We start from the raw sequence: 21240 nt of genomic DNA, 5'->3' as shown, positions 1-21240 counted from the left end.
AGCCAGATGGTTCATGCTTGATGACCCATGATCCATGTTACATGGCGCGTGGTTCGGCGTTTCTCTGGAGGCTCGTTATTTTGGACGTTGTGGATAAAAAAAAAGGACCATGAATCTACCGGAGGAGAGAGAAGAACCAGATGCCCGGGGGGGGAGGAAGCCTCTGCTGCCGATGTCGTTCGTGTACGCAATGGATGCTACCTTACCTGTTTGCCCTTCTGCGCCCCCGAGGACCTCGCGAGAGACCACCCACCCGACTTTTTCCTTGCTTTTTTTGTGTCAGTCAGCACCGGGGAGGATGATTTTTCAAGATCAAGTATGGGTTCTGCAGGCTCTTCCTATATCCATTATTTCATACATGTAATTCTTTCAGTTTCGTTCCTTCTTCTCTTTTCCTCTTTTTTTTTTTTTTTTTTTTACCTACCTACCTACCTACCTATTTTCTAGTCCATCTCGAGGTCGGTCTCGTTCTCTCCGGCGGCAATGGTTCAGTCAGACAATTCAAGCAACCCCCCTTTTTGTGTATGTGTTTATCCGTCAACTTTGTCTTTTGCGCTGCGGGCAGCTCGCATTCCGATCATTTCGGATGCTTGGCCATGTGGCTTTCACGTGAAGAGGCAGCGGAATGTTAGATCTCAGATGTTTCGGGCGGCATGATATGATGCTGATGGTTGCTAGGGGCTGGGCTGGGCTGGGCTGTTTAAGGTCAGCTGAATTCGTTGTTTACGCATGTCTGAAAGTTGATCTATTGTCCAGACTTGACCGGTTCCAAATCGCCAAACTCCGAATTCCAAACTATTCAGCACTACGCTTGATCCATTCTCGACTCTGCTTAGCCATCCTGCATCTCTACGTCATCATCAACCTCGATAACCGTGGAAAGAAAACCAGTAGGCATCATGGTCCTGCTGTACCCTTCACTATCCTGATTCACAAACCCTCCGCTACTCATCTCCACATCATCAAGAGGCTCGGTGACCCTGGCGAGGAGATCAGTTATTCGCTCGGCAGTCCTCAGCGCCCCTTTCACAACCTCGGGCCTGTTGTGCTCGTCATTCTTCTGGTTCACGACCCATTCGCTACACGTCAGACATGCCCACGCCGTTGGACCACCCTCCTCAAAGTTGTGGTGATCGGCCGACACATTGACCGCGTCGAGCGGCTTGTTTGCCAGGCACCCGGGGCAGACAGGTTTCTTGAAGTATGAGAGCCGCCACTCATGTACTAGCTTGGATTGCTTGAGCATCTCCTCGGCGTAGTACAACCGGTGGTAGCGGCAGAGCCAGCCTCCAAGGACCTTGTCCGCGCAGAAGCAGCCAGTACCGGGCTTTGGGTTTCGCCTGAACTCGACGGCATTGTCTGGATCGTCGTCCGGGTTATATATGCCCTTGGGCGCGTCGTCATTGGCATATGTGCCGTGAACGGTACGAGCCCCAGCATCGTGGTAGTCCAGCACATTCAGGGCTCTGCTGCTGATGTGCCCGGCGCAGTCATGGCATAGATAGGCACGCATGCCGATCAGATCCTTCCTTGTGATGGGATTGTTTCCTTCGCGAAACAAATCGTTTATGCTGGCGATATGGCATTGGTTACAGACGGGGAACTTGTACGGCGGCGTGTTGTTGTGGGCACGGCTCTGGCAATTTATTCGAAATGAGTTTTCTCTGCTGCAGTAGCCAAAACCACCATCGTTGGGCTCGACGCACCTCTCTATGATCCGCTCTTCGGCTTCCTTGCGAGGAACATCGCGGAGAACGTCACGCAAGGGCACAGGGGGTTTTTGACCTTCAGCCATGTTGAAGACGCGAGGATGAGTCTTGCTGCTGTCTCGATGACGACGGGCAACATGCCAGTGCGACATGTCGAGGTGCTCGAGCGGGTTAAAGACCTTCCAGCGCGAGTTCCTGGATTTGGTGTTGTACCGCACCTTTGTTTTCCCCTTCATCGTGAAGCCCAGAAATGGGTTGAAGGGAGCATTGTCGGCGGCTCTGGCATCTTGGGGCGCGCGGCCTGAAGATACGTTACTGCGGCAGAGGATGACGCGACGGGCATTTGCAGGCGGTTCCGGGGAAATGCCCATGGTCGGTTTCATGGACCGTCCGAATGCATGTTCGTCGTCGTTCGCAGGCTGGTGGCGCTGCCGACGCCCAGCCCGACGTTGAGCCAAGTCGGCGTCAACATTCAGCTGAGAACCGTACGTGGATTGAGGTAGTTTAGATTTGCCTGGCCTCAGTTTAGGTGGGCTCCAACCTGTCCGTTCCCGGGCTGGCCGCTTGGGCGGATTGACAGGTTCACCCAGAGGCCGTCGAGTCCGAGTCCCAGGCGTACCTGAACCTGGGTTGGACCTCGTAGCGCTACCGAAAGATGCAGCTTGAACTGGAGGGTTCTTTGGCAGCTCATTTTCCAACTCGACGACGAGGCTGCGGTAAGCATCAAACTGGCAAGGGTTTTGGTAGCCGGGCCACATGTCGTTTATCATCTCCCTGAGCTCGCTCCGTCCAATGCTTCCCATATTCTGTTTGGAGAGGAGGTGACCACCCTGAGCGCCATGGGGTGGCTTCGCCGGGAATGGAGGTCGGAAGTTCTTGTGGGCGTCAAGGATCATCTTGTAGCGCTCAAGGCCGTCGTTTTCAAAGTTGTCTACAGCGTACCTCTGAGTTGAGGGACCGATCCAGTCCTCGGGCTCGGCCCCTGTTTTGATGGAGGTGACGCCGTCAGCTCCGAACCCCATGGAGAGGTAGTACAGAGGACCAAGGTTACCGACCTCGGGCCTGGGAAGAGTGTTTTGCTTCTTGTTTCGCTGATAGTCATCGCACTCGGTCTTTTCACCGTTGATGACACACGAGTCACAGGGACGTTGGCGATCGCAAGCGCGGTCGTTGACACGACAGTTCTTGCAGGCCGCGAAGGGCATGTGCGGACCAAAGCCGACTTGACTGAGGCTGTACAGAGGCCAGTAAGCGCGTGCTGTACCAAAGTCGCTAACGCAACCGACACCGATCTGGCTACAGCGCTCGCAGGCATGACCAGTGCGAGCGAGATGGACTTGGCACTTGACGTTGCTGAGGATGCAGACGTCGCAGGGCTTTCGCCAGGATGTATGCCTGGTGATGTCGGCCAGGTTCCAGATGATGTCGTAACCCTCGTCGATGGACCAGTCTTGGGGGGGTTTGACGGGTGGGTTCTCCTGGACAAGGTTGCTCGAGTCGATGCATGACATGCCGTCACGCATGCACCTGGAGCACGCCGTGTCGTTCTCCCACTCGGTGCGGTTTTCTAGCCACGAGCACATCTCGAAGTCATGGAGCTTGCCGTCCTCGAGGGCGTGAGCGCGGCACCGGTCGCACGCGTGCCGATACCACGGCCGCACGGGGGGAAGCTTGTTGGGCCGCATCAGGGGCAAGACCCAGCCGGCGGCGGTGCAGGCGTAGTCGGGTCTACAGTTGGAGCACTTGTATCCGAGGATGGTGTCGGCGTCGCAAGTCTTCTCGAACCCAAACTTGACGCACCGCGTGCATGCCGAGTGGTCCGGGTACATGTCCGGGGCCTCGAGGCCGTACCGCTTGTGTGCGTACTCGTCGCCGTCGACGACGCACACATGCGACTTGTTGCGCCTCAGGTTCAAGAACCGGTAGTCGGTGCAGTGCTGGCACTCGAGGTGATACAATTCCTTGCCGCTGCCCTGCACTACCTCAATGTTGCATTTCCCATCCTGGGCGTACATGGCCTGGCCTATTTCGTGGTTGAGGCAAAAGTCGCAAGGCCCTGTGGGGAGATTCCCCTGAGCTGCTGCCAGCGTTATCGTCTTGGCCCGCTTGCTCGCCCGGCCTGACGTGTTGTTGCGCTGCCTCTTTCTGGGCACCTTGAGCCTGCCGTCAGGATTCAGGTGCTCGCTTTGCTGGCCTTGGTCGTCGCTGTTGACTTCTTCCGTTGGGATGGTATCTGTTGTCAACTGGATTCCGCCGACCCCACGGATGATGTTCCCGGGGATGTTGCTCGGGAACGGGTCCGCAGATGTGGAGACTCCGTCGCCGAGGTCCTGTCTTACAGGAGCCATGGGACCGCCACCGGCCGGCGCCAACGGGTCCGGGACCGGCAAGTCAGTAAAGTGCTGCCGCAGATCCAGCGGAGACGGGTCAACCAGGGTGACAGAGATGGACGGCGCTGGCGCGGGAAACTGGTCCACCCCGACGAGTTTCGGCAGGGGCCTCCAGTCTTTCGGCTCTCGAGTCGCCGAGCGGCGGTTCGGACGTGTTATGCCGTGCTTATTAGTGACATCGGGGTTGTTTCTTAAGGGGAACATGATGGGGAGACTCGAGACCCAGATGGACGAGTCGAGCTGGTAGTGGGTTTATAGAATGAATGACTTTGGACGTGGGTATATACACTGGTTTCAAAGATGAGATGAAGAATAGAACAAGAGTCAAGGAATGAACCTCGGGAATACAACAATCATCAAATTTTCTTACATTTCGTTGTAAATCTCGAGAGATGGGGCAGCAGACTTGATTTTAATCTTGCCATGCCCAAGAGTTTCTTTGTCCCTTCCTATGGAAACTCCCCAACCAACAAGAACCGCCTTTGTCTCGTCGAGTCCGCCCCCCCATCCCGTTCCTTTCCTTATTTAACCCCCTGTTTCTTTCAACTCGAGAAAATGTGGCTGACCTCGAGGAATCGACTACGCCGCATACGAAAGCGACTCCTCCCGCTGAACAAAGAACCCTGACATCCCTGAATAGCAGCCATTCCCCCCTCGTGCAGTGAAGGAGAAGGTGCACAATCTAACACATGTGGTTTGCCAACACTTGACTTGAATGGCTCGACGCTTGAAGCTCACGCCAATTTGGCCTTGCCAGGCTATTGTGGTGGTCAACCCTTGGCCCATCACCAACAACACTGAGAGTACACACTCCCCTTCCGTGGCAGCTTCATTATAACTCTTCTTTGTTCAACTTTTTTAATCCTCTCGCTTTTACATCTACACATACTCTTCACATCTTGTCTTGCCTCTGCCCTCTCAATGTCCAGGCAATCAATCAATCAGTCGTCATCCCCATCCATCGGGCCCCTCCTTGTCGTCAATGCCCGCAGTCTCTCTTCGGGCCCAATATCGTATCGCTATGCCTCCCCATCCATGAGTTCCTATCCCATTTTCCCCCGGTAAAAACGCTCAATTATCTTTGATAATCCCACCATACATACACGTCTAGTTTTTCTCAAGTCGATCCATCTTCTCATAGCCCTTGCCTGATTACCTCTGGTAATATACCATATAGATAGGTGGGCTTCAACCCCCCTCCCAATCCTCCCATGTCCAGCATTCCCTCCATTTTCCCATTACTGTAGTGCCCTGTGCGATCAACCCGAGAACTGGAACCGGGTAGCTTCGAGCTGGCCGAGACCGTCACGGGGTGCCACGTTACGTCGTCTGTACGTGTTGGTAAAGTCCTGTAGGACGGCACGCACGTTCCTGATAGCGCTTGGGTCTCCTGACTCGAGCTTCTCCTTGATCTTGACCATCAACCGGTTCGCCTCCTCTGGGGACACAGTACCCTCGGGCAGGAGCTGTATCGTGTGCGATACCCACTGGTGCGTCTCGGCCGGGAGCAGTTCAAACAGGGCCAGCAAGACACCACTACCGTCTGCGAAGCAGTCACGTGGGAACGTGATCATCATACCCGCCATGACCTGCTTCACCAGGTTCTCTCCAAGTGCAAGCAAGAGGTTCTTGACAATAGTCTTGATTTCAGCCGCCGCAGCCTCGGGAATTCCGTCACTTGTAGCCGGATTATCGCCTCCGTAAGAGAGGAGGTCCCTCAAGAAGTGCAGCGTCGAAGATAGGGGGTCACGCTGCTCCAGAGTGAGCGCGTAGATGGCTGCCTCAAAAATCGACCTCAACAGGTGAGAGGGGATAAGCTTTTGAGGGTAGTAGAGCAGAGCATCAATCAACAAACGGAAGAAATCATCAATGACATCAGGAAGCTCCTTCGGCTGCAGCTCCGTCATGACCCTCAGGAATGTTGTCGTCTGAGCCTCAAAGAAGGTGTAGATGTTCTCAGTAGTCGCCGGGTCAACGTGCTCTCGTGCCTCGGAAAACTCGCGCAGGATGGCAGAAGTCACCCATAAGAAGCAGCCCTCCCGCGAGTTGTTGAAGCCGCTTGCCAACTTGTTTGCCATGTCAGGAAGCATAGGCGCCATCGCTGTGCGGTATGAGATGACCATGTTACGCCAACATCTGCACACGCGCTCGCAGATGGGCGTAAAGTTGAGGAAGTTGTCCAACACAGTCGAGAGAATGGGGAACACCTCCTGCCAATACTTGACAGCAAGGTTCTCCTGGCCTGGGTTGTGAGGCGGCACCACGTTCTGAACGAAGATGGTGATGAGCTGGAGGTGATCTGTAAATGGTTAGCTAGTTCCTATATTCACTTTCATTAGTAACTTACCCGCAAGTGCCAACTTGCCATCCTCATCAGTAGCATTGTTCGCCTTGGCCATCAGTCGCTGGATCAATGGGTCACAGTACGTCTTGAGCAGTCGGTAAACCTCCTCCACAGGCTGGACAGCTACCACGTTGGCCACACCCTCCGTGATCTCCTCCTTGCTCGCGTCGGGCAGCTTGTCCAGGATCTGATCGTAGAAAGTCTGCAGCTGAAGCACCTGCCCACTAAGGAGATGCTTGCAGTCGGTGCAGAAATACTTGATGGCGAGAGCTGCTCCACGGATGATCTCCTTGGAATCTGTTTGGAACGAGCTCACGATGTAGTTGAACTGAGGCTCGAGGTACTCGGGGTGCGCTGCCGTCCACTCAGTGTAACGTCCCAGCACCATGATGGTGGCGAACCGAAGCTTCTCGTGGCTGGGGATCTGCACGAGCAGAGGCATGAGCTGCGGCAACACAATGTTCTCGTCCTTGTCGACCATACGGCCCAGGGCACGCATAGCAAACAGAGGAGCCTCCAGCTCCTGCCAGTGAGGGACGTTGGTGTCCGTGACCTGGCTGGCATACTTGGACATCCATACTTGAATAGCCTGGAGTGCCTTGGTCAGGCATTCCGTGACCCCCATAACCTCGCAGCAGTCCTTCAACGTGTCACCCATATGGTGACGGAACTCCCTAAACTTTTCCTCCTGTTCGCGGTCTCCGTCGAAGAGGTCGTTTTCGTTGCCCGAGTCCGGCTTGGGGTATTCAAGATCCTTCAGAAGAATATCCACCAGCTTAGCGTAGATATCCACCAGTTGCAGACGACCCTCGATATAGATGTCCAACACGAGATACAGCTTGAGTTCCAGCCAGAAGTTGAAGGTGTGCTCAATCACGTCTCGCTCCGTGTCTCTTGAGGCGCATTCCAGGATGGCCTCGACCAGGGGACGGAAATGGGTGGGCTGGCGAGCAATACCCACAACCCAGCTTTCTCCCGCAGTAGCATACACCTTGGTCAGGGCCTTGAGAGTCTCGGTGTCCTCCTCCTCCGCCGCCTTGGCCACTTGAGGCTTGAGGGAGATGATCCTTGGGAACAGGATCTCAATGACATCCGGGGTCACATCCACATCGCTAGCCTCTCTAAGGATGGTGCAGAGACACTCGGAAGCCTCCTGGCTGCACTGGTCGCTTGTAACGCCGGTGAAGATGAGGTCCAAAAGGGGTGACTTGACGATGTTGCCGACGGGAACCTCTCGCAGCCAAGATGTAATACACTCCATCAACTGGGGATTTTGGGCAGCAGCAGCTAGAGAACCTGTTAGCTATTGCGCGGGGCTGGGGCCGCTCGACATACGTGACGATTGAGAATAGTTAATGAGGAGTTGGACAACCTGGTCCGCATTATCTCCCAACAAGGCTTGGGTTCGCGCCGCCAAATCTTCTTCCTAATTCGAACAATTAGACTTGTACTCGGGTTGATGACGACCAGACGATACGATCTCGAAGAGAGCGGGTTCCCGGTCTATGGTTGCGCGATCCACGTACAGACAAGGTGATCTTTCGACCTTCGGTGACTTCTTCAGGGAGGACTCGGAGGAAATCCAGGACGCAGGCATAGCTCTCGGGGCTGTCGCCAAGGGACTGGACCACAGACGCCAGGACGTCGTTCCAGTCCTTCATCTGGATCGCTAGAATGGCCAGGCACACACATAGCTGGACACGGATGGGTTTGGGCCCGGGGGCGAAGTGCTTCAGGAGAAGGAGGATCTGGCTTCGAAGCCCGGGGAGTTCGCTGGGAGGAACCTGAGTAGAAAGGTCGTATGTGATCTGGGAGCTGTTAGTGATGCTGAGGTGCGGCACTCTGCGAGTCTCCAACCTTTCCACGCAGGGTGATGGCCGCAAAGAGGGTAGCCTCTGGTTCGGCATCGGATTGCAAAATTCCTATTATAGTTGCCCATGAGGCTTTCTAGAATCAAATGTTAGCATGACAAACAGTGTCCACATCAAGATATCAAGTCTGCGCGACCCACCGATTTCTGAAATCTCTCCAAGTACTCATGGGCGTGCTTCTTGGCCTCCTGCTCCCCGCTCCTCATGGTCATGACGGCAGCCAGCACATCGGGTGGCGCGAAGGCCTCCTGGGCTCCGTTCGTGGCCATTATGTATTATGCGGCAGTGAAAGAGACGTAAAGGTCGTAACTGAGAGGGTTTGCGTAGCCTGCGCGCGATCGTACGTGGTCGTCGTGGCGCATACAAAGGGGCACCGTAGCTTTGAAGCGGCTGGCGGGAGATTGTGATGGTCGGGGGCGCTGGAGACGGTGATGAAGGGACTGATGACGGCAGCCTCTAGGGGAGCTGGAGAAGGACGATGTGCGGGCCCAAGGGAGTGAGGAAGGCAAAGAGCCAAGGCGCAAGAGGTGATGCGATTCTGGTGATCAGATGTGAAAGTGGGATAGCACTCAGAAGCAAGCAAAATACACAAAGCCCACCTCCCGACTACGGGCACCGACGTTGGTGGAGAGATGCTTGGCGGGGCAATCTGCCTCGGGTTATTCCGTGGTTTTTCCGATTCGCCTCATGAGCCTCAAGGTGAAGGTTGCCTGCCAGGCTGAGGGTGAAAAGAGGGAGAGTATATGTAGGTGCCTGAAGCATGAGATTGTGATTTGATGTCATTTGTTGGGAGCGTAACGGTGCGGCTTGTTGAACTGTATCTAGAGAAGCTTTGGCTTCGCCGTTGCTGTGCTGTCTCGAGCGGATTGATCTCATTTCCAGAGGGTCTCCTCGGAAAGCTAATAATACCCATGTTGTTGTTTCAAGATGGAACCTTGTCGAATCAATAGGTAAAGAAATGCCCCATGAGGCGGCCGTTGCAAAGGCCACACCTTCGAGGCCACACGGCCTGTCACGTGGCATGGATCTTTCACATATCCGGCATTTATCTAGACTACCTGAGATTCCGAAATCTATTCAAATCTACCTCTACGGATATCATGACACGGCCGTTTTAATCTCGCCATTGCCCAGAATAAGGCCATTGAGTCTACGATCGTGGGCATCGGTGGGAACTCTTTGCTCTGATGACGCAGGGACCAGCTGCTCCGTCAGAGCCAGCCCGTACAGCAGCAGCGGCTTCTCCTGCATCACGTCCTTTGTCTGGATCTTGGCCAGGTACCGGTTGATAAAGAAGTCGTAGAACCCCTTGCCGTGGCCAAGGCGTCTTATCGACCCTGCGTCATCAATGTCGAAGGCTACGCCGGGCACGACCATGAAGTCCAAGGTGGCCTGCTCCGAGTGATGGGCATCTGGTCCGCCTAGGATGCGCTGCCGTTGGTACACGGTGGCAGGATCCACGCTCGGGATCCCCCAGCGATCAAGCTTGAGGCTCTCGTAGTCTTGTAGGTTCTCCAGGTGCACCATGTCCATCACCCGGGCCGGGGTGTCCGGTGTCTGGAGAGGTGACCTGTGAAGGTAGGGGACAAAGACCTGCTTGCCAGCGCTGAGTGCGTGCCGGACAATGGCGTCGGTCTGGACTTCAGCCGTGGGCATGGCCAGGTAGATGCTGATGCGGTTTGCATCCTTGTAAGGCTGAAACTCTTTCAGAGCCTCAAATATGCAGCGACCTACATGACGGGTGTTAGGTGACAGACGCTACGAGTGCGGGCATGACAATGATGGTGATGGCTGTCATACTCTGGGTAGTAATGGAATCCTGGGTGACGGCCGTGAGCTTCTGTTTCATGAGACTCCTCAACTGCTGCTTGGCAGCAGACAGGGGTGACGCCATAGCGAGGCTGACACAGGGAACCGGAGAGGCTGAGGGCTGAAGGCTGAGAGGGTGGATTGATACAGATTCCTGTTGGTGAGAGGGAATCTTGGTTATAGTTCATGGAGGAGCACGCTAAGCATGAGGGTGCCGGCATGACCCGACGGCGACCGGCTTTGTTGGCGGGGTACATGGCCGGCGATGTGAGCCGTGTACTCAGTGCCTCGGAGTTGGTACCGAAGTCAATGAACTTTTCTCCTCTGAAGAAATACATAATAACAAAAATACTCACGTGTTCTATTCGTGCTGGACTAATATTGGATTCTTTTCTGATATTAAACTAGCCTGTTCCTGATGTCCACGCAATCACATGACCGGTGTTCTGGAGTGTCTGACACCAACGTGCCAGAGGAAGCTCGTCCACACTTGCAAACACTAGCATTGCTCACATATCTCATGGTATGCCCTCTCCATTTGCAACTGTGGCACTCAGGTAGCATGTGAGTAAAATTCTCCGCTTAGTCTCCAAATATTGGGGCGTGATCTCCCTCCGAGGCCCGCTTCGAGTGGTATGAGGCTGTCCCTCTGTCTTGGTGTCGGGCCTCAATACCTCACTCGCCATCTGAATCATTTGAGACATGGGCCTGTCTCGATTGTCTCGGGGGGTTTGAATAGTAAAAATTCGCCGAGAGAGATGCTGTGTTTGGCCGATCGAGCTATAAATAAGGAGAATTGCTGGACTTGCTGGCGTTATCGCATCCTCAGGGTCGAGAGCTATTGCTTGGCTAAGGTTCAACCAAGGCGAGCTAATCTAGCTTCAAAGGGATTCTAGAAAGCTGGAAAGAAACAACTCATCCAAGATTTGGTTTACCTGGAAGACAGCGCCCCGTAATGCTTCCTCGGGCCTTGGTCAAGACAATATCTGTAGCCTTGATCCTAGCAACAGTGGCTCTGGTCCAACTGCCGAATGCTGGGCCAGCTGTTCTGATCAGCGCACATGAGTGCGATGAGCGTTCCAAGATCTATCTTGATCTCCAAGAATTGTGCGGATAGCCCCGAACTAGCGCGTCATTGGGGTCACGCAGCCGGTGCTGCTGCGGAGCGGCAGTCGGCGGTGAGGCCCGAAGTAAACTTGGTATTGGATTTCAAAGCAGGACCCGATTTCGCCTCGAGTTTTGTCGACAACGGCGGGTGTTGAGAAAAAAAAAGTTCGAGCGAATTATTGAAAAATCCAAAACGTGTTAGCATGTCTTCGTCTCGCGACTGGGTCACGACATGACCTTGCGAGGGCCATGTCCACGGTGATGGTAACCCCCACGCTTCATTCGGCAAGGTTCGTCACCAACGACTGACGATCGTACATGCGACGGACAACATCCATGGTACATTTCCCGGTAACGGCATAGCAAATGCGGAAGCATGGCACTACTAAACCGGTGAGCTGTTGGCCCCGTTTCTGAACACGCAAAAGACCCGAAGCAAAGAAAGCTCCGGCTGCCTTGTTTGCAACATCAATGGCACAGAGTACCTCTCTAGTAAGACCCTCTTTGTCCAATATCACTAAGTCCCTGCAATAACTAAGCCAGCCACTTCACAGTTAGTCACGCCCTTTTGGAGAGCGATGTTGCTCTGCAATATCCCATTGAGTGCCCGGCCGGCAAACTTGACATGGATGAGGCGGAACAAATACAAACCGCAGACCACCCACGTCAAGCAGGCCACTTTCCACTATTCCTGTCAGAGTGGGACTGGAAAGCCAGAAGCCTTGGAGAATCCATCCGTATGTCGATATCCTTGGACACTGGGCATCTGCAAGAAAGAGCACCACGTATCGGTTGAATTCTACTCCGCTCAAAGAGAAAGCTGCTCCGTGAGTCCGGTCTGGCCCCCGCAGAACGCCCTGTCTCGCCCTGCCCTTGTCGTGGCAGGTTCACAAGTCCCAGGTCCGAGCTGAAAGCGAGAGCCCCGGGGCAGGCGCAGGAGATGCCAGCCATTTGCAATGCGAGGCACGCTATTGCTCAGTTGCAGATGTGACAGAACACCATGTCTCAGGCGGCCATGCGAAGCATATCCCCGTCCGGCGGGTGCTGACAGGGGGTCCTCCCGTGGCTGCTGCATAGAATTGGATCTCCAATTTGAAAATTTGACGATTGAACATGGATAGTTGCAGCGTGGGATGCGTCTGGCCATGGGGGCGTGATGTGCGAGAGCCGAATTCCGTCGATGGACTTGCATTTGTCCAGCTGGCGAGCAAGTGCACCTGTGCGAGATCGAGGTGAGTATTAGAAAGCTTCTCCAGCCTTGAAAGCTAAAGAGGGGCCACACTTTGGTAGCTTTGAGGATCAGGGACTGCTGTGCAACATTTCGAGTGCTAGGAACGGAAACAAGAGGGCCCCCTGGATCTTCGCGACTAGACGCAGAAGAGAAGCCCATGGCCGAAAGCAGACATGGACGGGCGGCCGCAGAGAGACGGCGCTCGTGGGCTACAGCAGGGGCGGCAGTCCTCTGGCTTGGCCTGCCAGGGATTGAGGCGCGCCGTGGACATGTCGATGGCGTCTCATGGGAGGGGTTATCTAATCAGATCCATCAGCGGACGGGGGAGCTCCTGCGTCTGAGCGTCACCGCATCACCCACACAGGCAGGGGTTTCTTTGGCCCGCCCGCTATTACCGGCCGTGGTGGTTGATGTGCTCAGTGCGTCCGAGATGGACATGGATTGACTAAGATGAGGATGGGGAGCCTGCATCTGGGGTGGGATATGTAGGTACCTAGAGCTCTGGCAGGCTCCATCGTGAGCCTTGAGCACTCGGCAACAGTATCCATTACCTCAGATCATCGACAGCATTCAAAAGATCAAGGTGAGGCGGTGCTCTTTTCAATCGTGGCTCCCTCGCGTCGTCAACTTGGTCATCATCAACATCCTGACTGGCCAGCGCGGCGCAGCATAACCAGGCTTCTCCCATAGCGTGCAAACATGATGCAAATCAGCACGACTCTCTGTCAGCTTCAGGGGAAATTGCTCTACCAGCGAGAAAGCAACTGCTAGGCCAGGCCTCCCGTCCGTTCATCACCTCAGGGGTGGTCCCCGACGGAATGGTGCTTGGCGTCCGCAGCCTCCCGCGGGCTAAGCAGCTAGAGGAGCGATTCGCGATCACGGGTGCTTTGGAGGTTATGATTGGCGGTTGAGGAAGCGGGCTGCGCCCATTCCGTGGCTCATCATTCCTATTCCTGGATTTGCATCCCTCGTCGTCACTCTTTAAGCGTCCCAGACAAGTCATTCCAAGAGTCAGTTACACCCCTGGGGCTGGCTGTTGTGATGAGTCCTCCCTTGTCGTGTCTTGACCCTTGTCTCTCGCCTGGCAATCTCTTGGTTGTCTCACAGTTGCACAACATGCGCATGGCAGACCTCTCGGAGCTTTGCTTGGGTCGCAGAGAGGACACCCTCTTTTTTCCTGCGACGTGTTTCTCGATCCTCCTGCTCCAGGATCGAGAGAGATCCATCTCTATCGCAGACAACCACCATACCACACCCACTGACTTGATATCGCATTAACCATGTGGTGCTGAGCCAGCCATCAGCTGCGACGGACGCTGTGAGACTGGCATTCCCAAAACAGGCGCGGCCAATGGTCGTGTGGACATTGCCTCCGTCATCCCGTCACCGACTCTCCGCCTGATCCCGGTCACCACCCACTCAGCGCGCCTCGGCTCCCCACGCGTGCCAGACAGGGCTACCGGACCAGGGCTTATTCAATACTGTAGAACTAGTTACCGGCCGAACAGCACATTGCCGCTGCTCGATTCGCTCCCGCGCGCCGCAGCCTTGCTTTTGCCTGTTTGCCCGCTGCCTGTTTGCCTGGTTCAGAGGTCTTGGCTCAGATGGAACTCGACAAGGACCCCTCCATCCCATCCCATCCCATCCCACGCACGCAGGGCAGCGCGCAGCAGCACAGCTACTGCGGCATTGGATCTTCAATCACTGGCTCTCTATTCGCAGAAGCTACCGCAGGCTACCGGCTGGCTTCGATCACGCTCCAGACGTCGACAAGCGCTAGCCTCGTGTCGTGTCGTCAGGTCGCTGTGCGTACCCCCTGAGGCCTCTCTCGTCCCCAATAGCTCCCAATCGCAGGCGCCATCGCATTCTATTCTCGCCGCCACGAGCATCCCATCCCCATCCCACGAACACTCCCACTCCCGCCCCGCCATGCCCCGACACACCACCACCTCCCGTAGCAGGAGCACCAACAGCCGCCAGTCCTCTTCGTCGTCTTCCTCGGCCCAGGCCAGGGCTGATGACTCCCATCTGCAGCAGGACGTCGCCCTCCAGCCCCTAACCTCCACGTCCTCCTCCACTGCCCGGTCCACTGTCTCACCCTCGCACGCCTGGGGGGCACCTTACCCGCCTGATCCGTCTCTCGATCAAGGTCAAGGTCAAGTCCAGGGCCAAGGCCATGTATTGCCGCCGTACCAGGCTCCGGCCGTTGGCGATTCACAGACACTATTAACTACCGCTTCCGCCGCCGCCCCGGCCGTTGCTCCTTCCCCCGTCCTCCTCCGCGACCAACATGCCGGCCAGCCCTCGTCCGTTTCAGTTTCACAACTTGAACCTCTTGTCGCCGCCGTAACTCCCGCCCTTGAGCTTCAGCCCTTTGTTGCTGTTACTGCTGCCGCCGCCGACGACGACTCAGATCAAGAAGCCCTAGATGCCTCTGACCTTGGCTTCCTTGCTCCTCAAACAACTGAGGGCACATTAGATATGGCTTCCAAGAAGACGCCCTTCCTACGCTCGGCCGCCACCCGGCCCGACGCTGCTCCTTACGGCTCCGTCTCGCTAACACCCAGTCGCAACAATTCGCCTGCTGGTAGTGATCGCTGGGATCCTGACGCCCACCAGCTTCGACATGTCCCCGACACCATGCGAAGCGAAACTTCTCGTACCTCTCGAACCTCTCGCCGTTCCACCCTTACCAAGCAGTCCTCGTCGAGGTTATCGGAGGAGATAGATGGCGCTGTCCTCGTGTCTGGCCTCGAGGGCCGTCTGGGTGTGGCTGAGCCTGCACCTGCTGGTGTTTTAGAAGAAAGCATGAAGGACGACTATTCTGAAGATGGGGCCTTGCTCGACGACGCTTCCTCGGCTGCCTCAGAAAGCGAATACCAGGAAAACTCGCCCCATGAAGCTGTTCGCGCCTCAGTTCCTCCCACCGACAACACCACCCTCTCCATAAACACACCGCGCATGTGGTGTCTCTCTGTCCTCTTTTCTATTCTCGGTTCCTCTACCAATCTCTTCTTCTCATTAAGATACCCCAGTGTTGCTATTACTCCAGTTATTGCTTTGCTTCTTGTCCACCCCCTCGGACATCTTTGGGATTTCCTATTAAAGCGCCCTTACGACCCTGAAGAAGAGTTTGTCGATGGCGTCCGGACGACGTCGATTGCAGAGGATGGCCATATCCATCATAAGACGAAAATGATGACATCCTGGCGACGATGGCTTGCTCAGGGGCGATGGAATGAAAAGGAGCATACTTGCGTCTACGTTAGCAGCAACGTCGCCTTTGGTTTCGCCTTTGCGACAGATGTCATTGTCGAGCAGACTCAATTCTACAACCAGGAAGCTCCAATTGTTTACCAGCTGCTCCTTACCATCTCGACCCAGATCCTTGGATACGGATTCGCTGGTTTGACGCGCCGATTCCTCGTTCGACCGAGCGGTATGATTTGGCCTGGCACCCTCATGTCGGCTGCCATGTTTTCGACGCTCCACAAACAGGAGAACAAGCCTGCTGGAGGCTGGACCATCAGCAGGTGGAAGTTCTTCTACATTGTCTGGACAGTTTCGTTCCTATTCTACTTCCTCCCCGGCCTGCTGATGCCAGCTCTGAGCTACTTCAACGTCATTACATGGTTTGCTCCCAAGAACGTTGTCATTGCCAACCTCTTTGGAGTTTCTTCTGGTCTTGGATTGTTCCCCTTGACTTTTGACTGGGCCCAGGTTACCTACGTCGGCTCTCCCCTGCTGGTTCCATTCTGGGCTGCCATGAACGTCATTGGAGGTTTGACTATTGTCATGTGGATTATTGCTCCAATCCTCTACTACACCAACGTCCTGTACTCATCTTATATGCCGATCCTATCCGCTGCCGTGTTCGACAACACAGGAAAGGTGTACGATGTGAGCAAGATTCTCACCCCCGACTTCCTCTTCAACCGAGAGGCATACCAGAACTACAGCCGAGTCTTTCTTCCCATCACCTATGTGCTCAGCTACGGCGTTCAGTTTGCGGGTCTGGCTGCTCTCCTGACACACACAGCATGCTGGCACGGCGCAGATATCTGGAGATCTTGGAAGAAGGCGTTGGAAGAGGCTCGTGAGGAGGGAAAACCAGCATACCAACCAGTGTCGAGCTCACCAGGGGCGCCACCGTCTCGACAGTCAACCGACGATGAGTATAGGCGAATGTCAACGTCTATGTCCAACGTTGATGGTCTCATCAGCCGCGAGGATATTCACAGCAAGCTTATGAAGAAGTACAAGGATGCGCCGTTGAGCTGGTACTTGATAACATTCCTATCCATGACTGCTATTGGCATTTTCGTGGTCGAATAGTAAGTTGCTCCTTGGATTTACGTAAAGTAACCAGCTAACATTCTCAGTTATCCTGTTCATCTGCCATGGTATGGACTCCTCCTCGCACTCGCAATTGGAGCCATCTTCTTCATCCCCAACGGTATTATCATGGCTGTCACGAACCAGCACAGCAGCATCTATCTCATTTGCCAGCTCATCTGTGGTGTCGTCTTCCCGGGCCGACCCATCGCAAACATGGTATTCGTCACGTACGGCTACATTTCATCAGCCCAGGGCATCAAGTTTGCGTCTGATCTCAAGCTGGGCCACTACATGAAGATCCCGCCCCGTATTCTCTTCTCCGTCCAGCTCGTGGCGACACTCGTTTCCTCCCTGACGCAGATTGGCGTTCTCAACTGGATGTTTGCCAATATCAAGGGCATCTGTACCTCGGAGGCTATCAATGGTTTCACCTGCCCCATTGCTAGAGTGCACTTCAACGGCTCTATCCTCTGGGGTGTGGTTGGCCCTAATGAGTTCTTTGGCCCCAAGGCCATCTACCGCGCCCTGGTCTGGTTCTTCCCTCTTGGCGCCCTCCTCCCTATTCCCCTCTGGCTCTACAGCAGACGCAAGCGCCAGAGCATCCTCCGCAAGGTGAACCTCCCCGTCATCTTTGGCGCCATGTCTTGGATTCCTCCCGCGACGGGTCTCAACTTTTCCGTCTGGGTACTTGTCTGCTACGTCTTCAACTACATCATCAAGAGCCGCCATAACGCCTGGTGGAGCAAGTACACCATGACTCTCAGCGCCGCTCTCGACTCTGGCCTTGCCTTTGGCATCGTTGTTGTCTTTTTCGGCTTCATCTACCCTGGCATCACCAAGAACCTCAAGTGGTGGGGCACCGAGGTGTACAAGCAGGGATGCGACTGGCAGGCTTGCTCGTATAATACTGTGCCTGAGGGCGAGCACTTTGGACCTGCTACGTGGTGATGGCGCAATGATTGGTTTTACGGTGTTTGGTTTGGGTTACTCGGGAGACCACGGTCTGGAATGCATATAGAATCAGCCGGATCATCAGCACGTTTGCGACTTGAAATAGACTTTGCATGGTTATGGGCATGAACAGGGTATGGTTATTGGTTGGTTGTATGGCGATGCATAGGAAAGCACATCTTGCAAGAATGCGAGTGCCAGCACAAGCTTGGAATTGGAGCTGGTTTGATTAAGATAGTTAGTGTCATATCACGTCCGAGACAAGATGATCTTGTTTGCTCGATTCTCCGTCTATCAATTGTCCATGTTCCTCCCCTTCTTGGTTGTTGCGCTTGTACTTGTACCGCAGACTACCTTAGTATACAGTGTATTAGGTCTGGCCTATGTATGACCTGCCCCATCCTGGACCGACACCCGAGCTCCAAAGAAGTTCAAACATTCTATTTCTCATTTTCCCACTCGGGGTTCTGTAGTTCAGTTAGCATGAATTTCTTGTACTCTAGGTCAAGGCGGGGAAACAAACCTTCCGCAGAATCACCAAGCCCTCCAGGGTGCTGTTGAGGCTGATATACTCCTCGTCCTCAAGCTCGGCACGCTCGCCATGTCCAAGCACCACGGGGGTGCTCTGAGTCTGCCAACCAGTAATGGTCTTGGGTCGTCCAGCCTGGCCGACAACATCGACGGCCTGACCAACGCGGACGTTGACCTTGAGGGGCTCGAGGTTCTCGTCCAGAGTGACGAGGAAACGGGGGTGCATGGCGGTGACGAGGAAGTACAGGAGGTAGTGGGATTGAGAGGTGATGAAGTCCTTGGGCTCGATCATAGCAACGAGCGTGGCCAGGAGACCAGCGGCCGCGACACGGGACAGGACCTGGCGGTCTGTGTGGAAAGGGCTGATTGATAGAGTTCCCTTGCCCATGTGAAGCAGACCCTGTGCGATACGGACCATGAACAGGGCGTCTTGGTCGCGGTGGTAGTAGCTGGCAAGCTGTCGCAGCAGCTGTGCCAGTCGGGCGTTGTTGGTACCGGCACCTAGGATACCCATGGCGAAGATGGCGTTGATGGCCACCTCAGGGTCATTGTCATGGCTGTATCTTGAAAGAGTATCGTACACCTTCATCTGGGGGTTGCTGGGGCTGATCAGACCCATAGCCAAGGGCACGGCTTTTCGGATGTTGGGTTCGCCATAGTGCATGAGGTGGCCAAACTGTCGCAACACCATCTCCTGGCCGATGTCCTCACCCATGGCCACCAGGGCAATTCCAAGGACAGCGTAGGCCTGCAGGAGCTCATCTCCCTTCTTCTCATCAGACTCCTCCTTGTGCTCATTGCAAATGTGGAGAAGCTCTTGGATCTTGAGGACGGCACCTGTGCCTGCCCAGGCGCAGATCTCGGCCATCACGGCCGTGGCCTCTGCCATGGGGTGCTCGATAGCCTTGAGAGTCTCAAGGATGACATCAACCTCTTCTTGTCGGCCAAAGAAGAGGAGGCCCAGGCCAAGAGCCAAGAATCGGGTCCACTTGTCCGTCAGCTGGCTCTTGCGATCGTCGTCCATCAATGTTGTAACGATGGCCTCGCTGATTTCAGGGTGCGAAGATCCGGTGAAGATGAGACCGCAGCTCAGAGCAGCCATGGCCGAAATCTGCATGTCTTGGGTCGAATCCGAGATGATGGGCAGAAGGAGCTCAAGGACGACTTCCTTGTTGGAGCCGGCGTATGCGAGACCAAGACCCATGATACAAGCTGTTCGGATGAGGGGATCGGGGTTGTTTAGCTTGTCGTTGTCGCCCAGGATGGCCAGGGCAGGCTCAGCCTCCATCTGGACTCCCGAGTTGATGATACCAATGGCAAGCATAGCACCAGCCGAAATTTCCTTCTCACTAGAATAGGTGTACTTGTCGATCTTATCGAGACCGTTCTCAGTGTCCCACATCAAGAGGGTTCCCATGGATGCGACAGTAGACATCATACCGTCTGCCTTGGTCTTCCACACCCATGTCTCCTTCTCGCCGTCGATCAGCATCATCTTGTCGTTACCGAAGCCGGCGTTGACAAAGGCGTTGACGAACGCTGCGGCCAGGTTATGTCGGGCCGAGTCCAGGTTGGTCATTCCCGCTACCCGGCTGCTCTCAAGATGGCTCTTGTAGATATCCTCGGTACTCTTGGGCTCGAGGATGTTAAGCTCTTTACCTAGTGACTTGAAGTGGCCAGACAACTTGGAGTTGGATAGACACTCTGCGATCTCCTGGTCGTCCAGTGTGTCCTCAGGATAGTCCAGAGCTATTCGCTGGCGGCCAATGAGAAATGCGAGTTGCTTCTTGAGAGCAGGGTCTTTAGCCTTGTAGAAGTCGTCCTTGATGAGTTCAACATCGTGGAGCCGGATCGCGAGAACCATGGCCTGGGCGAACTGCTTGTACTCCATGTAGATGTTGTGGGCGGTCTTGAGGAAGGTCTCGTTGTCGGGGTAGGTGAGGAGGTTGACCATGCTGACCATGTAGAGGCACACTCGCGCGTACGTGTTCTCGTCGACGAAATGGGGAATCTCCTCGATGATCTCAAGTTCGCTCATGAGATCAACGGCATCAGCCTCGGCGTTGCTCTTCAAGAAGAGGGGAACTAAGTGCTGTGCGAGGTCGATCAGGTCCTTGACGGGCTCATCGTGCACAATGCGCTTGGCATACACCTCGCCAATCTCCAGCGCCAGGTGCCTGGTGTACTCGTGGCCCCACGAGCCAATGTCGGAGGTGGGTGCTAGGAGGCGGTACTTGAGTGTGTCTTGTCGGTCCTCGTCCGAAAAGGTCATACCGATGACGGAGAGAACATCGGCCAATGATGTCCTGTCATCGGTCGCGGGCCATTCTTCGTAGAGCTTTGTCAGAGTCTCGTAGTGTGGTCGCAGGAACTTCAAGGGCTTCGGCACTGCTGTCATGGATGATGTCGATGTCTTTATGGAGGTCTTCATCGCTTCCAGGGCGGGTTTGTAGAGCGACGAGTCCGACTCCTAGGTCAACATTAGCGCATGCGCTCCTGAATCCATGTCGAAAAACTGACCGTCAAACGCTCGACCATCATGTCGAGCTCATTCTTGAGTTGCTGGTCCTCCTCGCTGAGCTCCTCCTCGGCGGCTGGGGCGTTGGTTAGCATAACATGGCATGGCCAACATAGCTGGGTCGCATACTCTCGATCTTGTCGTCCTCCTTCTTTCCATTCTCCTGCTGCTTGTCCTTCTTCGCATCATCGACGGCCTTGCCCTTGCCCTTGTCCGCCGCCTTGGGCACTTCGCTATCCTGAGCCATGTTGACGTCGACGGCTTAGGCGCCTGGTATAGCTCCACAGAACAAGATTGAAAAGGACAAAAGGTCTGATAATGGTGCTTGAAGACTGCCTGAGCTGTGTCGCCGGTTGCCGCTGGGGGTGATGTCGAATTACTGATGGGGTCGTGATCGCTGGTCGTCGTGGATGGAAGGTGATGGAGCCGGCTTGGTTAAGC

The 21240-nt window shown here is 55.0% G+C and overlaps 5 protein-coding genes across 5 annotated transcripts; 1 reads left to right on the top strand and 4 right to left on the bottom strand.

The window, feature by feature from the left end:
• Positions 1 to 832: 832 nt before the first annotated feature.
• On the bottom strand, positions 833 to 4303 carry LRP88_13649 (uncharacterized protein; the record flags this gene model as incomplete). The annotated part of the gene is made up of 1 exon (XM_083250008.1): positions 833 to 4303. One exon carries the CDS (start codon positions 4301 to 4303, stop codon positions 833 to 835), a length of 3471 nt encoding a protein of 1156 aa, XP_083094342.1.
• A 1055-nt stretch (positions 4304 to 5358) lies between these two features.
• LRP88_13648 (mRNA transport regulator MTR10) lies at positions 5359 to 8583 on the bottom strand (the record flags this gene model as incomplete). The annotated part of the gene is made up of 6 exons (XM_083250007.1): positions 5359 to 6398; positions 6447 to 7730; positions 7779 to 7869; positions 7970 to 8251; positions 8301 to 8390; positions 8455 to 8583. 6 exons carry the CDS (start codon positions 8581 to 8583, stop codon positions 5359 to 5361), a joined length of 2916 nt encoding a protein of 971 aa, XP_083094341.1.
• Positions 8584 to 9412: 829 nt separating this feature from the next.
• Positions 9413 to 10208, bottom strand: LRP88_13647 (5-formyltetrahydrofolate cyclo-ligase; the record flags this gene model as incomplete). Its single annotated transcript, XM_083250006.1, has 2 exons — positions 9413 to 10044; positions 10115 to 10208. The coding sequence occupies 2 exons, from the start codon at positions 10206 to 10208 to the stop codon at positions 9413 to 9415; spliced, it is 726 nt and encodes a 241-aa protein (XP_083094340.1).
• Positions 10209 to 14390: 4182 nt separating this feature from the next.
• On the top strand, positions 14391 to 17747 carry LRP88_13646 (OPT oligopeptide transporter protein-domain-containing protein; the record flags this gene model as incomplete). Its single annotated transcript, XM_083250005.1, has 2 exons — positions 14391 to 16795; positions 16844 to 17747. The coding sequence occupies 2 exons, from the start codon at positions 14391 to 14393 to the stop codon at positions 17745 to 17747; spliced, it is 3309 nt and encodes a 1102-aa protein (XP_083094339.1).
• Positions 17748 to 18249: 502 nt separating this feature from the next.
• On the bottom strand, positions 18250 to 21046 carry LRP88_13645 (proteasome regulatory particle base subunit RPN1; the record flags this gene model as incomplete). The annotated part of the gene is made up of 3 exons (XM_083250004.1): positions 18250 to 20751; positions 20802 to 20875; positions 20929 to 21046. 3 exons carry the CDS (start codon positions 21044 to 21046, stop codon positions 18250 to 18252), a joined length of 2694 nt encoding a protein of 897 aa, XP_083094338.1.
• Positions 21047 to 21240: the final 194 nt, after the last annotated feature.

The sequence above is a fragment of the Fusarium phalaenopsidis genome (assembly GCF_050370095.1).
Source record: "Fusarium phalaenopsidis strain FUZ10S chromosome Unknown contig_32332, whole genome shotgun sequence".
Classification (NCBI taxonomy): domain Eukaryota; kingdom Fungi; phylum Ascomycota; class Sordariomycetes; order Hypocreales; family Nectriaceae; genus Fusarium; species Fusarium phalaenopsidis.
This window is presented reverse-complemented; position numbering and strand designations above follow the sequence as displayed.